Source organism: Petromyzon marinus, chromosome 26 (assembly GCF_048934315.1).
Source record: "Petromyzon marinus isolate PM22_M1 ecotype Great Lakes invasive population chromosome 26, UKy_Petmar_22M1.pri1.0, whole genome shotgun sequence".
In the NCBI taxonomy this organism is placed as follows: Eukaryota; Metazoa; Chordata; class Hyperoartia; order Petromyzontiformes; family Petromyzontidae; genus Petromyzon; species Petromyzon marinus.
In genome coordinates this window covers 10,442,946-10,455,290 of record NC_133692.1, presented here as the reverse complement: position 1 = coordinate 10,455,290, position 12,345 = coordinate 10,442,946, and the positions used below count along the sequence as shown (strand labels likewise).

General features: G+C 54.7%; 1 protein-coding gene across 5 annotated transcripts in view; it reads left to right on the top strand.

Annotated features, from left to right (window-relative positions):
- The window catches only part of LOC116946079 (caskin-1-like), a 153,461-nt gene that overhangs the window by 128,912 nt on the left and 12,204 nt on the right, over positions 1-12,345 (top strand). For all 5 annotated transcript variants that reach the window (XM_076069829.1, XM_076069828.1, XM_076069827.1 and 2 more), the window contains 2 exons: positions 8,483-8,621; positions 9,557-12,181. In XM_076069829.1, the coding sequence (XP_075925944.1) occupies positions 8,483-8,621; positions 9,557-12,181 (2,764 nt within the window). The remainder of the gene's footprint in view (positions 1-8,482; positions 8,622-9,556; positions 12,182-12,345) is intronic.

Sequence of the window (12,345 nt, the reverse complement as noted above, 5' to 3'; positions counted from 1 at the left end):
CATACAGGAATCCCAAAGCAGCTTCACCTTCCAAAGGTGGAGTAAGGTCCCGGCTGAACTTTCCTGAGCTTCTGAGATCCAACCACTGTTGAGATCAGTTGAATTGAGAGGTCATAGGCATAGTGTTATTAGAAAAATGCGTTTAGGGTTATCTGGGTCTTTCGGTAAAGTCACATAGATAGGTTCAAAGAAAATAACTAACCCCCTTTTCCTGATGACGACCGCTTGTGTTGCGATCGAAACGTCGTAGTTTTTTGTCATTTTCTTTGAACCTATCTACGTGACTTTACCGAAAGACCCAAAGAATATGAATTCCTGCAGTCACGAAAGCTTTAAGTCGAGATTCATGCGTTTAGGGTATTTGACTGTTGTAAATGTCCACGTGATGAGCCACTTCGTTGAGCTACCATTTGTGGCCAGGTGGCTTCTGAAAAAGAGCTACATAACTCAGTGGGCCTTACCTGGTAAAATAAAAAAATAGTAAAAAATATGCATTAAGAAGAATTTTTCTGCCAGTGGTGTGAGATTGATTGACTTTTACATTTTTATTTTATTTCAAGTCGGGGAGAGCCCATTGAGATGGAGAAATGCTCATGATCAGGCACTAGAGCACACGTAAATAAAATGCACAATCATCACACAACGATTTTGGAAAACTAATTTCTTTAGGAATGCGTTGTGTGTTTTATTTTGTTGGCCTTCCCCCGCACCTCCGATTAGCACGGTTGGCTACGTACGGTGCGAAATAAGTTTAAATACCACGTACTCTGGATGTCACTTCAGCCTGTGATCCCTCTAGGGTCGACTAAACGAGTACCACATTGGGACGTGGAAGCTCCAGCGGCAGCTTGAGGGCCGCCGACAGACGCGGGTATCGCCCCACGCTGCTTTGAGCCGGGAATCGAGACACTTTGACCTCTGAATTTCTGACTCTCCGTGCCACATTAGACCTGCGCAAGTGAAACCATTTGGCGGGGCGTTTGATTGCGTTGCCATGAGGCCATCGGGTGGGCCAGGCGGTGGACCTGTCCTCTGCAACAAAATCCAAATTCATCATCTCTGGGTGTGCACTGTGGAGCGTGGAGGCAGGAGGCCCGGGCATGGCCGGAGGCTGGGGGGGGTGGGGTTATTGCCGAGCTCTTGGGAGTCGAGGCGTTCATTTATTTATTGGGCCAGCTGTGGTCGGCGCCCAGAACACGCGCACAGGGGTCCCTTCTGCTTGATGGCTGCAGGAGACCATCACCACGAGGCGTTGGCGCGTGTGTGTGCGCGTGTGTGTGCGTGCGTGTGTGTGCGTGTGTGTGTGTTTGCGCGTGTGTGTGCGTGTGTGTGTGCGCGTGCGTGCGTGCATATTTACGTTGAACTCTTTTTTCGCGCCATACGTAGCCAGCCGTGCTGATCGGAGGTGCGGGGGGAAGGACAACGAACTAAACACACAAAGCAGCTCGCGGCGTGCGCTCGTACATGGCGTGCGTGCGTTCGTGCATGGCGTGCGTGCGTTCGTACATGGCGTGCACGCTATTTGATGCATGGTGCTCCGTGGGCACAGGCTTTCGATGAAAGGGACCTGGGATCGCGCCGCAACAGTCCCAGCCACCTGGCTTCTTCAATTCCCAGTCAGGCTCGTCAGAGAATAATGGCCTCTGAATCTGTTCCAGGCCTCCCCTAGGTTGGTTCAGCATTAAATGACTACCTGGCGTAGTGCGATTTAACGTGGAGTGAGATGAGTGGCTGAGGGATTGGGTCTGGCCACACCACCCCCTCGAGTGCCAGCCTTAATAGGTGCTTGCGAATAGTATTGACCTCAACAGTCTATACAAAACAAAAAACTTCTGTCTGACTCATGTAACCATTGCACAATGACAGGTAGGATATCATCATCGTCGTCGTAAGTTTATGTCATGGTTTACCTCCCACGCCACAGCGATTTAATTAAGTCACATAATTACGGATTAACATTGATTCAATGGTCAATTATTTTCCGTCTTATATTTGCTTTACTGTTAGTCTAATTTGGATCGATTTTCATTCTGTCACTTGAACAGTATTGGTCACTCAATAAACCCCAAATGTAAGTGTAGTTATAAGTTGCATGAATTGCAAATCACTCATTCTCACGCGCGTAACTCGCCACGTGTAGCGTTCTTGTAAGAATTTACTTGAAGTGATGAATCTATCCGTCGTTACTTTGTCAATCATAATCATCATATGTTTGAACGATGTGCAATTCACAATACACGTCTAAATCCTTCAATTACACATTTATGCAGGTTTACTGGTATTGCTTTTCAAGAAAAACCAAGCTGGCAAGCCACTCTCTTAGCAGAGCCTCCGTTCCATTGGGTACGCACGCTTACACTCAAACGCGCTCTGCTCTGACGAGGAATGTGACAATGCACCACCCTTGTAGGTTCATACACCCCCATTATTCGATGAAAGCATTGGTCATTTTGTAACGTTGCGGTGCATTGGAGCATATTTAGTGTTTGCAGAGGCCAAGAGAACAAATTGAATGTGACGTATCAACATTATCAGCCATGATCAATCCACTGCCGGATAAAGGCTCCCCCAAAATTGTCGACATCCCTCACAGTCCCGGGATGCAGCAATCCACCCAGCACCTGCTCACAAGCCGATCTCATTGCTCCATCTCCGCAAAGGATTAACCTTTTTGAGCGTTTTCCTCCATTGGCTGCATACTCAGGAATCGGGTCGTTATCCGTGCCCAATCGTCGTCATTCCCTCTAGCGACGGCGTCCTGCCCAAGCCCACTTATTTGAACAGATGGAAAATGGCAATCGAAAATAAATAGATTTATTACACGTGATTCTATGCGTGTGTCATGAGCGTAGGGATCAATTTTATGCAGGCATGTGATGATTCATCAGTACATCTCTTGGTCTTACGTTCGTTTCAGCATTCTCATAGCCGAATGCCATCACGTTACAGTTATGCGTACAAGCATTCTTCGAAATTTACAAAAATATGGTTTTTTTTGCCTGAAACCTAAGCAGCTTTGGACACTGGTATTGGTAGACCGTGGAGTAGCTTACACCTCAACTGGTTCGTGGATTTTGTGGTTTTCATAAAAGGCATTTTCAGTGTGCCCTTGACCAGATGGATGCACATATGGACAGATGGACAGACAACATGGCAATAAATAGCATTATCAGCCACCCTAAAAATGGATTGAGTTAAAAATGCACCGGACGTAATTAACTTGCACTGTGAAGCAAAGGATGACACGAAAAAAACAATCCGTAAAGTGAACTCGGACAAAAATACATCGTGACGTACCAATGAATAGGGGGCCTTGGAGATTGAGACGTGGCGTTGGGGGGAGGAAGGAGAGGGCGTGCGATCACGGCCTTTGGAGCGTAACGCGTGTGGGTCGTGCATGGGGGTTGTGGCAAGGGGGGGAACCTGAAAGGGTGCCGAGCATGTGGCCGGGGTGGGTGGTGGGGGTTCTGGTGGGTGGCTCGTGAGGATGAGGCTGTTGAGCACAGTGGTCCCCGGAGAGGGCAAGGAGCTGTGGACGCTGGGGGCCCGCTGGGTGATGGGATGAGAGCTCAGCTGGAGTGCGTGTGTGTGTGCGCGTGCGTACGTACGCGTGTGCGTGCGCATGTGTTTGTGTGTGTTGTAGCGTAGAAGGGGGAGCGGTGGTGTAGCGGTTAGCGTGCTGTGCTACAAACTCGGCGACCCGAGTTTGATTCCCGCTCAAGGCCAACACCAGTGACGATTATCTGAACCGGTCCTGGGCCTCCCCTAGGTGGACAATGCTTCAAATGAGTACCTGGTGCGGTGTGTAAACATCGCCACTGGGGAGACAAAGGCGGTCGGGCGTGGTGTAGGCCACCCACCCCTCATGTGCTGTTCCGGCCTTCAAAGGTGCTCGCTAACAGCACTTGCCCCAACAGTCTGTTAAGGCTATACAGTGGGTATTTGTCTTTGTGGATGTGCATGTGTAGATGTTATGTATAGGTGTACAGTATGGAACTGGTATACAGGAGGTCATGGGTTCGATCCTGACCCTGACACCTGTATATTGGGAGTTTGCACGTTCTCCGGGTCCCCTCCAGTTTATAATCAACGTGCGTTTCGACTATTTGGCTGCTATAAATTAGCACGTGATAAGCCACTTCGTTGAAATATCATTTGTGTCCAGGTCACTTCTCAAAAAAAGAGCTATACAGCTCAGTGCACCTTACCTAGTCAAATAAAAAGTTTAGTTTAGCACTTGCTCCAGCAGTCTCTAAGGCTACACATCAAGGATATTTGTATACTGTATTTGTGCGTGGACACGTGAATTGGGATTTTCGATGTGTGTGTGTGTGTGCACATTTGTGACACCAGCAGTTGCATCGAGTGTATGGTGGGCTAGACGTACGCTCGACGCCCGCCTTGCGTCCTACAACAACGGGATCGGCAGGGGGTGGACGGTGGCCCGTGTTCGGATCTGTCGCGCGACACGTCGCCCTTTTAGCACTTCACACGCTGCGAGTGCTGTGCCGGGGAGCAGAGAATTCTGAGTGGCGTGGGAGGAGGCGGGGACATCGTCATTACTGGGGGCCCATAAGGAATCATCGTGGGGTTGGGGGCTGCATATGTAAAGTGTGTGTTTTTTTATTTAATCACAAAGCGGGGTGGTGGTGGTGGTGGAGTTCTTTAAGGGGTGGGGAGCGGTTCTTTTTTTTGTTGTTGCCGGGTTTTTTTGTTGTTGGTCTGTCACATGATAGGCCGGGCCGAGCCTGGGTCGCGACACAGCCAGCCTTTTGTGCTCTTTCTTTTCGCAAGCCACGGGCAAGAGGGGAGAGAAGCCGGGATCTCTGCTCCGCTGCCCATTACGCTCCGCGGACGCCCAAGCGCACGTTCGCACACACAGTTCTTCGCATTTGCGGTCGCGCGATATTCACGGATCGCCAGACGCACGCCCTCCGGGAAAGCGGTGGATTTTTTTCCACGGATGCTTTTCGCGAACTTGCCGAGACAGGGAATCCACGCGAGGGAAAGATGTTGACCTTCGCATCGACAAAACTGAGGTATTGTTGTGAGCGTTGCTTTCAATTCGTCGTTGATCAACATCGTTGTCGCGTTTTCTGTGATTGAGCTGAGACGAGCTCGCGGACAACTTTTAACTTTGGCCAAAAACTTCTGCTCGATCCTCCTTCTTATAATTTCTGAGCTGGAGCAGGGGTAGGGGGTGGGAGGGGGTGAAACCTGGATGTGCCATGTGTGGAAAGAACGTTAGTGTGATTCGTAACAGACGGACGACCAGGAAATGCTTGGAATGTTAGCTTCACCCTCATGTTTTGATTATGGAGTTGAATTTGTAATTTTGATTATGGATTGTTATCATACGTTATTTGTATCGTGCATTATTTAATATCTTTGCTGGCCGGGTAATATACTTATGCCTAGTTATAAAATATTTACAATATATTTTATTAATTAGAATCCACGCGCGTGTAACACCACGTTATTTAATTTTATCATTGCTCTGCTTAAATGATTGTTTTTTTTTTTAATTAAGGGGCTTAGCATACTCGTAAATATTCCTTTGGAATAATAATAATGTAGGGTAATAAGAAACAGCATGCAATGGAAATCCCCGCCACGCATTATGTTTTCATCAGTGATAAACACATCTTGGTCCTGTTTCAAAATCGGAGCGTGACTGAGCGCGTGATGGTGGAATCGCAGCCTAGAATTACAAAACTATCCATTTTTATATTTTTTTACCAGGTAAGGCCCACTGATCTATAGAGCTTTCTTTCAGAAGCGACCTGGTCACAAATGACAGCTCAACAATGCGGCTTATCACGTGCCAATTTAGCGCAGCCAGATACTCTAAAACGCGCGTTGATTGAAAATGCGGAGATACAATCTGGAGGACCCGAATGAGAAATCCACGCGACCAACGGAGAGAGACACGCAAACTCCAAATATACAGCAGCAGGCGTCAGAGTCGGGATCGAACTCACGACCTCCTGTACACCAGGCGAGGTAGTTAACATCTCACCACGGAGAGAGAGACACGCAAACTCAAATGTACAGCAGCAGGCGTCAGGGTCGGGATCGAACCCACGACCTCCTGTACACCAGGCGAGGTAGTTAACATCTCACCACGGAGAGAGAGAGAGACATGCAAACTCCAAATATACAGCAGCAGGCGTCAGGGTCGGGATCGAACCCACGACCTCCTGTATACAAAGCGAGATAGTTCATATCTTGCCATCACAGCGCCTCCTTTGCGATTCTGTGATTATTGTTTTTTGCCATGGTTTCTGAGCACAGTTCCTGAGCGGCCAGCAACAAGCAGCGCTTGTGGAAGGTGTGAGACATGGCAGAGTTACAGGATTGCAGGCTCGTCGGAAGGTGCAGCCGCATAAGCGGTCGCTTGACGGGAGCTCAGAAGTAGTTCTGTGAAATCTCCTTCTGTCAGCAGGTGGGAGAAGGGGGATAGGCAGGTGGGAGAAGGGGGATAGGCAGGTGGGAGAAGGGGGATATGCAGGTGGGAGAAGGGATAGGATATGCAGGTGGGAGAAGGGGGATATGCAGGCGGGAGAAGGGGGATATGCAGGTGGAAGAAGGGATAGGATATGCACGGCTACTGCTGTGCCAGACCACTGAATGGATCGTTTGTCTCGTGAAATTAATGCCGATGGTACAATGGGAATACAATTGAAGGTGGGGGGGGGGGGAAGACCAAAGCAATCGATTGTTCTGCTTGTAGTGCATATGTGCTTAAAGTGATGCAGGCAAGTGCGTGCACTTTGCTATTTCTGTAAATTATATGCAAATGTTGCTATTCACGGTATTGGAAAAAAAGTAAACGCAACGCAGAACAAATGACACACACAATGCAAACGAGCCAGCAGAATGCGTATTCTTGAATCAAATGACTTCACGGCACCCATGCGCGGTGTCGTATGAAGCGATCCAATTCTTACATTCTTTGAATCAAGTCCAGGCGGTTCCCAACCACGAATCAACCCATGAGCATGCATCCGTGTCTTCTTTGATCCCTTCCCCTCCCAACCTCACCCCGTCTCGTCTTCTTGGCAGCGCCATTCCACACTCCTCTCCTCTCTTCTGATTCCTTTCTCCCCTTTCCCATTTCTCGTGACGCGACCAGACCACTTCAGTCAACCGAGAAGGGGTCGCCCTACGCTGCGCCGGTTTCGTTGAATTGCGTCGGGTGGGAGAGGAGCTGTTGCATCTCTAGTCCGCTATGATTGAGGCTGCGTTGTACAGGGGTGCCTTTAGATTCAAAGAGAAAGCCCTTGGCAGCAAAAAAAAACCTACGGGAACCGGATGACGAGGTGATAGTGTCGTACCTCGCTCTAAACTGCCAAGACCACAAATCGAATAACAGAGACACGCGATTGCAATATTGATTCCCTATTACAGTTATGCTTAAGCGAGCAAGGTCGGGTGACTCGTCCTGATGAATTAATGAACAGATTGATTAGTTTTATGCCAGCCTAAAGGTGGGGTGGGTGTATCGAGGCTGTGGGGAGTGTAGTTCCAATGCATGTTAGCTGAAAATTTTAATGCTGTGCGGTTAAGGGAGATTCAGAATCAGAATCTTTATTTAGACTGCAAGAAGAATCCGATGAGCTCTGAAAATCTTTTTCAGAGATATCCATTATGGGCAGGTCCGCGAGTTACAACAGCAAACAATAAAAAAAAACACGATAGGAGTGCAAAATAGAGACAAGTCACTAATTATAAATAATACGTACATTTATTACGTAAGTTAGATTTATCAATATTGGGCAAGGCAGCAAGAACAACAACAAAACAGACCCAGACAACACCAAGATAACACCACACAGTCCCTCACTAAAATGGCACATTAACATTGAACTATCGATTCAAAAACAGGCAGTGACCAAAGTTACAAATAATATTTGCAAATGTGACTGCTGCAGGATATATATTTTTTGTCTGAAGGAAAATTTACGATATTAAGGGTTTGAAACAAGGTCGTTCCAAAACGCTGCCACTGCCATGGGGCCGTATTCTCGGTTGCAGCTCTGCTCTGGCTCGGCTGAGGCTGGAGCCTCTTCAGTGGCTTCAAAAGACGCACGAGCGAGCGGCTCAAACCCTGGGCTTGGGGGCTCAGCTCTCGTGGAAATGCTTGGGACCATGCTCAGAAGCAGCTCACCTGAGCCGGAGCCAGGCCTGGGGCGGGGATGTTGGCCTAAATGGCCTGCGTGAATTTAAAGACGTGGGGTGAAATCGATGCGGACTGTGCCCTCGCTCTCCCGCTCGCTCTGTCTCTCATGTACGTGTGTATGTTTAACTTCTTTCGCACCGCACATAGCCAACCGTGCCAATCGACCGAATCACCCGATTGCGTCTGATCTCGTGGGATCTCAGAAACCAAGGAAAGTCGAACACAGGATGGGCAAACACCAGCAGTGCTTGCCAGGTGTTGTAGGTTGCGGGGCTGTAAGGCCTGTGGTCTCCATTACAGGCGGAGCTGGGAGAGTGGCTCTCCATGATCGGGCTGTCTCAGTATCAACGACTGCTGGTGGAGAGCGGCTATGACAGCGTGGAGTTCATTACGGACATTACTTGGGAGGACCTGCAGGAGATCGGTATCACTAAGCTAGGTGCCTCTTGCACTTACACTTCAGCTTGTCTTTCCCTCTGCCTGTGTATTAGTCTGTCTGTCCATCCGTCTGTATGTCCATCTCTTCACCTGCTTGTCTTACCATCTGTCTTTTCGTCAGCAAGCGATGTGTGTTCCCTATACCCGCAGAGTACCCGCAAGCCTGCATGGCTCTATATCTACCCAAACTATGTGTATCCTCCATCCAAATCAATGTCTGTCAATCGTATGCGTTTGCTTCACCGTCCGTGTTTGTTTATGCACGTGGTCCGTAATCCAGCACGGTGGAAGCGAGGGTCGGTGAATCACACCGATGTTGTCAAACTCCTTCCCGTGGGCATCAACGTGTTGCTATACCCTGGCTCGCCAGAAGTACGGCAAACACGTGCAGTCCCAGCTGTTCCGTCTGAATGAGAGAGTGTTCCACCATGCGCGCGTGGGTTTCCTGCGGGTGCTCCGGTTTTCTCCGAAATGTGAACACTTATTAATTTACTGATAACACCCTGATATATAGAGGAACTCAGCGCTTGGGCATTTTTGGCACCACCTCACCGTGTGGCTGCCTTGCCGCTCTTTCGTGGATCCTGGCACCCCTGGGTCGTTTTCGCTCTTTGAGCTCATTGCAAATCGGAAAAAAAAGAAGACATTGCGTGTCTGCCATTTTCCCTGACTTTGTCACCATCTGTCTAAACGTCCGTCGGTCTCCTCCACCCGTCGTTTCGTCGTTTTGTCTGCGCTTGACGCAGTCCACGTAGTATAACCACCGGCCTGCAGTCGGGACAACGGCACGCGCATGAGCGGCAAATAAACAAATCTCGCATTTTGCACTGTTGTTGAATGTGAATCGGCCACCCTTCTTGGCCAATAACCCGAGGCGCACGCCGCCACCGTCTCGCCTGCCCCCACCCGGCTACCTGCCTGCCCGCCCGCCGCTAGGCCACCAGAAGAAGCTGATGTTGGCCGTGCGCAAGCTGCTGGAGTTGCAGCGAGCCGAGCGAGCCGCGTCGGGCGACGCCAACTCCCCCGAGCGCCGCCCTCCGCGCAGGGTCCGCCTCGCCTCCGCGAGCCAGGACAGCGGCGAGAGCCAGGACGGGCGGTCGGGCCGCGCGGGCGGCGCCCGAAGGGCGAGCAGCCCCCGCGTGGGCCGCTCCGGCACGGAGGGCGCCCTCCCCGAGGATCCTCCGTCGTCTCCGTCGTCTTCGTCGGCGACGCTCCCCGGCGGAAAGTCGACGGGCATGCAGGGCAAGCCGCGGAGCTGCGGCGGAGGCGGCGGAGGCGGCGGAGGCGGCGCGTCGCCGTACAAGGCCTTCACGCCGCCGCAGACACCCACCCGCTCCCGCCCGGCCTCGCCGCTCGTGCGGGCGGCCACGGGCGGCGCGCAGCTCGGCCTCTGCTCCCCCGAGCGGCCGCAGACCCCGCCGCCGGCGTCGGGGGCCGCCGCGCCGCGCCTGCAGTCGCAGCGCTCGCTGCCGCAGTCGCCCACGCGCAAGGGCTTCGCGTACGTCCCCGCGCAGCACCTGGAGGGCGGCGTGGCGCTCGTGGCCACGGGGAGGCTCGCCCAGCCCCAGCCGCAGCCGCCGCCGCCGCCGCCGCTGCCGCCGCCGCCCGGCGCCCAGGCGCTGCCCCTGCTGCGGCTGCCGGCGCAGGGCGCCGAGGAGGAGCTGGGCGGTGCCGAGGGCGGGTGGCGGGCGGGCGTGGCGGAGCCGTCCGACCAGCTGCTCGGCGAGCAGCAGGCGCACTGCCTGGACCTGGCGACGGCCGCGCTGCACCAGCAGCAGCAGCGGGTGAGCCGCAGCCAGTCGGCGCGGGCGGGACAGTGCGGCGGCGGCGGCGGCGGCGGCGTCGGTATCGGCGTCGGCGGCGTCGGGGGAGGCACGGTTGACCGCAACGTGAACCGGAGTCAGTCGTTCGCCGTGCGGCCCAAGAAGAAGGGGCCGCCGCCGCCGCCGCCCAAGCGCTACAGCTCGGCCATCACGAGCACGCAGTTCGGCGACGCGTTCGATCGCGACCGGGCCGCGGAGGCCGTCGCGATGATCGCGCCGCGTGGGGAGGCCGACGGCCCGGCGGCAGCAGCGGCCGATGCGAGCGAGGACAGCGGCATCGAGACGGCGAGCGCCGGCAGCGTGCGCAGCATCGCCGCCAAGCTGGAGATGACGTCGCTGGGCGGGCGCGGCCGGGGGTTGAGGCCGGGGCTCCTGCAGAAGCCGCTCAGGGTGGACAAGCCATCCCCGGCGGCGGCGGCGGCGTCGGCCATGCCGCCCGTTGCCATCGCTCGGCCGCTCGTGGCGAGGGATGGCGGCTCGGACGCGGAGCAGCAGCAGCAGCAGCAGCAACGGCACAGGGCCAAGGCGGTCAGCGTGCGCAGGGAGAGGTCGGGCGACCGGCCTCCGCCGTACGAGACGGCGACGCTGCCTCGCGTCAGCCGGCTCTCGTCGCGCTCGAGTGTGGACAGCGAGGATACACTGAGCCTGATGCACGCTATCAAGCCGCTGCCCACCGCCAGCCTGAGCATCGACGAGCCCAACAACCACGTCGCCGCCGCCGCCGGCGTCGTCGGCACCGCCGCTGCGACCGTCGCGCCATCACCTTCCGACGGTGGTGGCAGCCGAAAGCGCACGCTCAGCGACTCCAGGTCGCACTCGCTCAAGGAAACATCACCAATTAAAGAAGCATTGCAGCAGCAGCAGCACAAGGACGAGGCTAAGTCGGACACGGAGGAGGAGGAGACGGCGGTGGCGGCATCGCTGGGCGGCCCCGCGGCACTCGCCGAGCGATCGCCCGCCTCGTCGCAGAACAGCTCCTCTGAGTGCATCCCCTTCGCCGAGGAGGGGAACCTCACCATCAAGCAGCGGCCCAAGCCCAAGCCCAGCGAGGACGACGACGACGACGCCGCCGCTGCCGCAGCCGCCGGCGACGGGGACGGGGACGGGTCCGCCGCGTTCGCCGAGACGGAGCGCGGTGCGCCACCGCCCGCCGTGGGGGGACAGGCGGAGGAGCTCGCCGCGGGCTCTCCCGACTCGGAGTCGGAGTGTGCGGGCCTGCCGGAGTTCTATCTCATCGAGTCGGACACGGTCAAACGCAGGCCCAAGTCCAAGGACCAGAGGGAGCAGCCTCAGCAGCAGCAGCAGCAGCTGCTGCGGGCGAGGAAATCCTCCAGCGGGGGAGGCGAGGTCGTGGAGCGAGCGCTGGCGGACTGCGCCGTCGATCGCTCGGCGATGAGCGGCGGGAAGCCGGCGCGGCAGCGGCCGTACACGATCGCCGAGGCCGGCGCCGGGGCAGAGGCCGCGACGACGACGACGCCGCCGCCGCCGCACATGAGCGGCGCGCGCACCGACTCGGCGCTGGCTAGTCATGCGGCGGCGGCCGCCGGGTCGCCCGTGGCCCGCGCCGCCGACCTGCTGGGGGCAGCCGGCGCGGAGGCCGGGAGGCACGGCGCGGAGGCCGGGGGAGGGCGGCCGCCCAAGCCGCCGCTGTCGCCGAAACCGGCGCTGGCGTCGCACGCGCTCAAGAGGCTGGGGCCGCCGGCGCCGCCCAAAAAGACGTTGCTCCTCGCCAGCCCAGGTGAGTGCCCTTGGGTTGGTGGGGGCCGTGAAACTGATGGAGAGGCCGGGCCTCGCTCGTTTATAATCATTCCTCATCCATTTTCTGATTCCAGGGATTTTAAACATTCAATTTTTTTCTCTTTTTAGAATTTTGTAAGAAGACCTTTACTCTTTTTTCAAAGA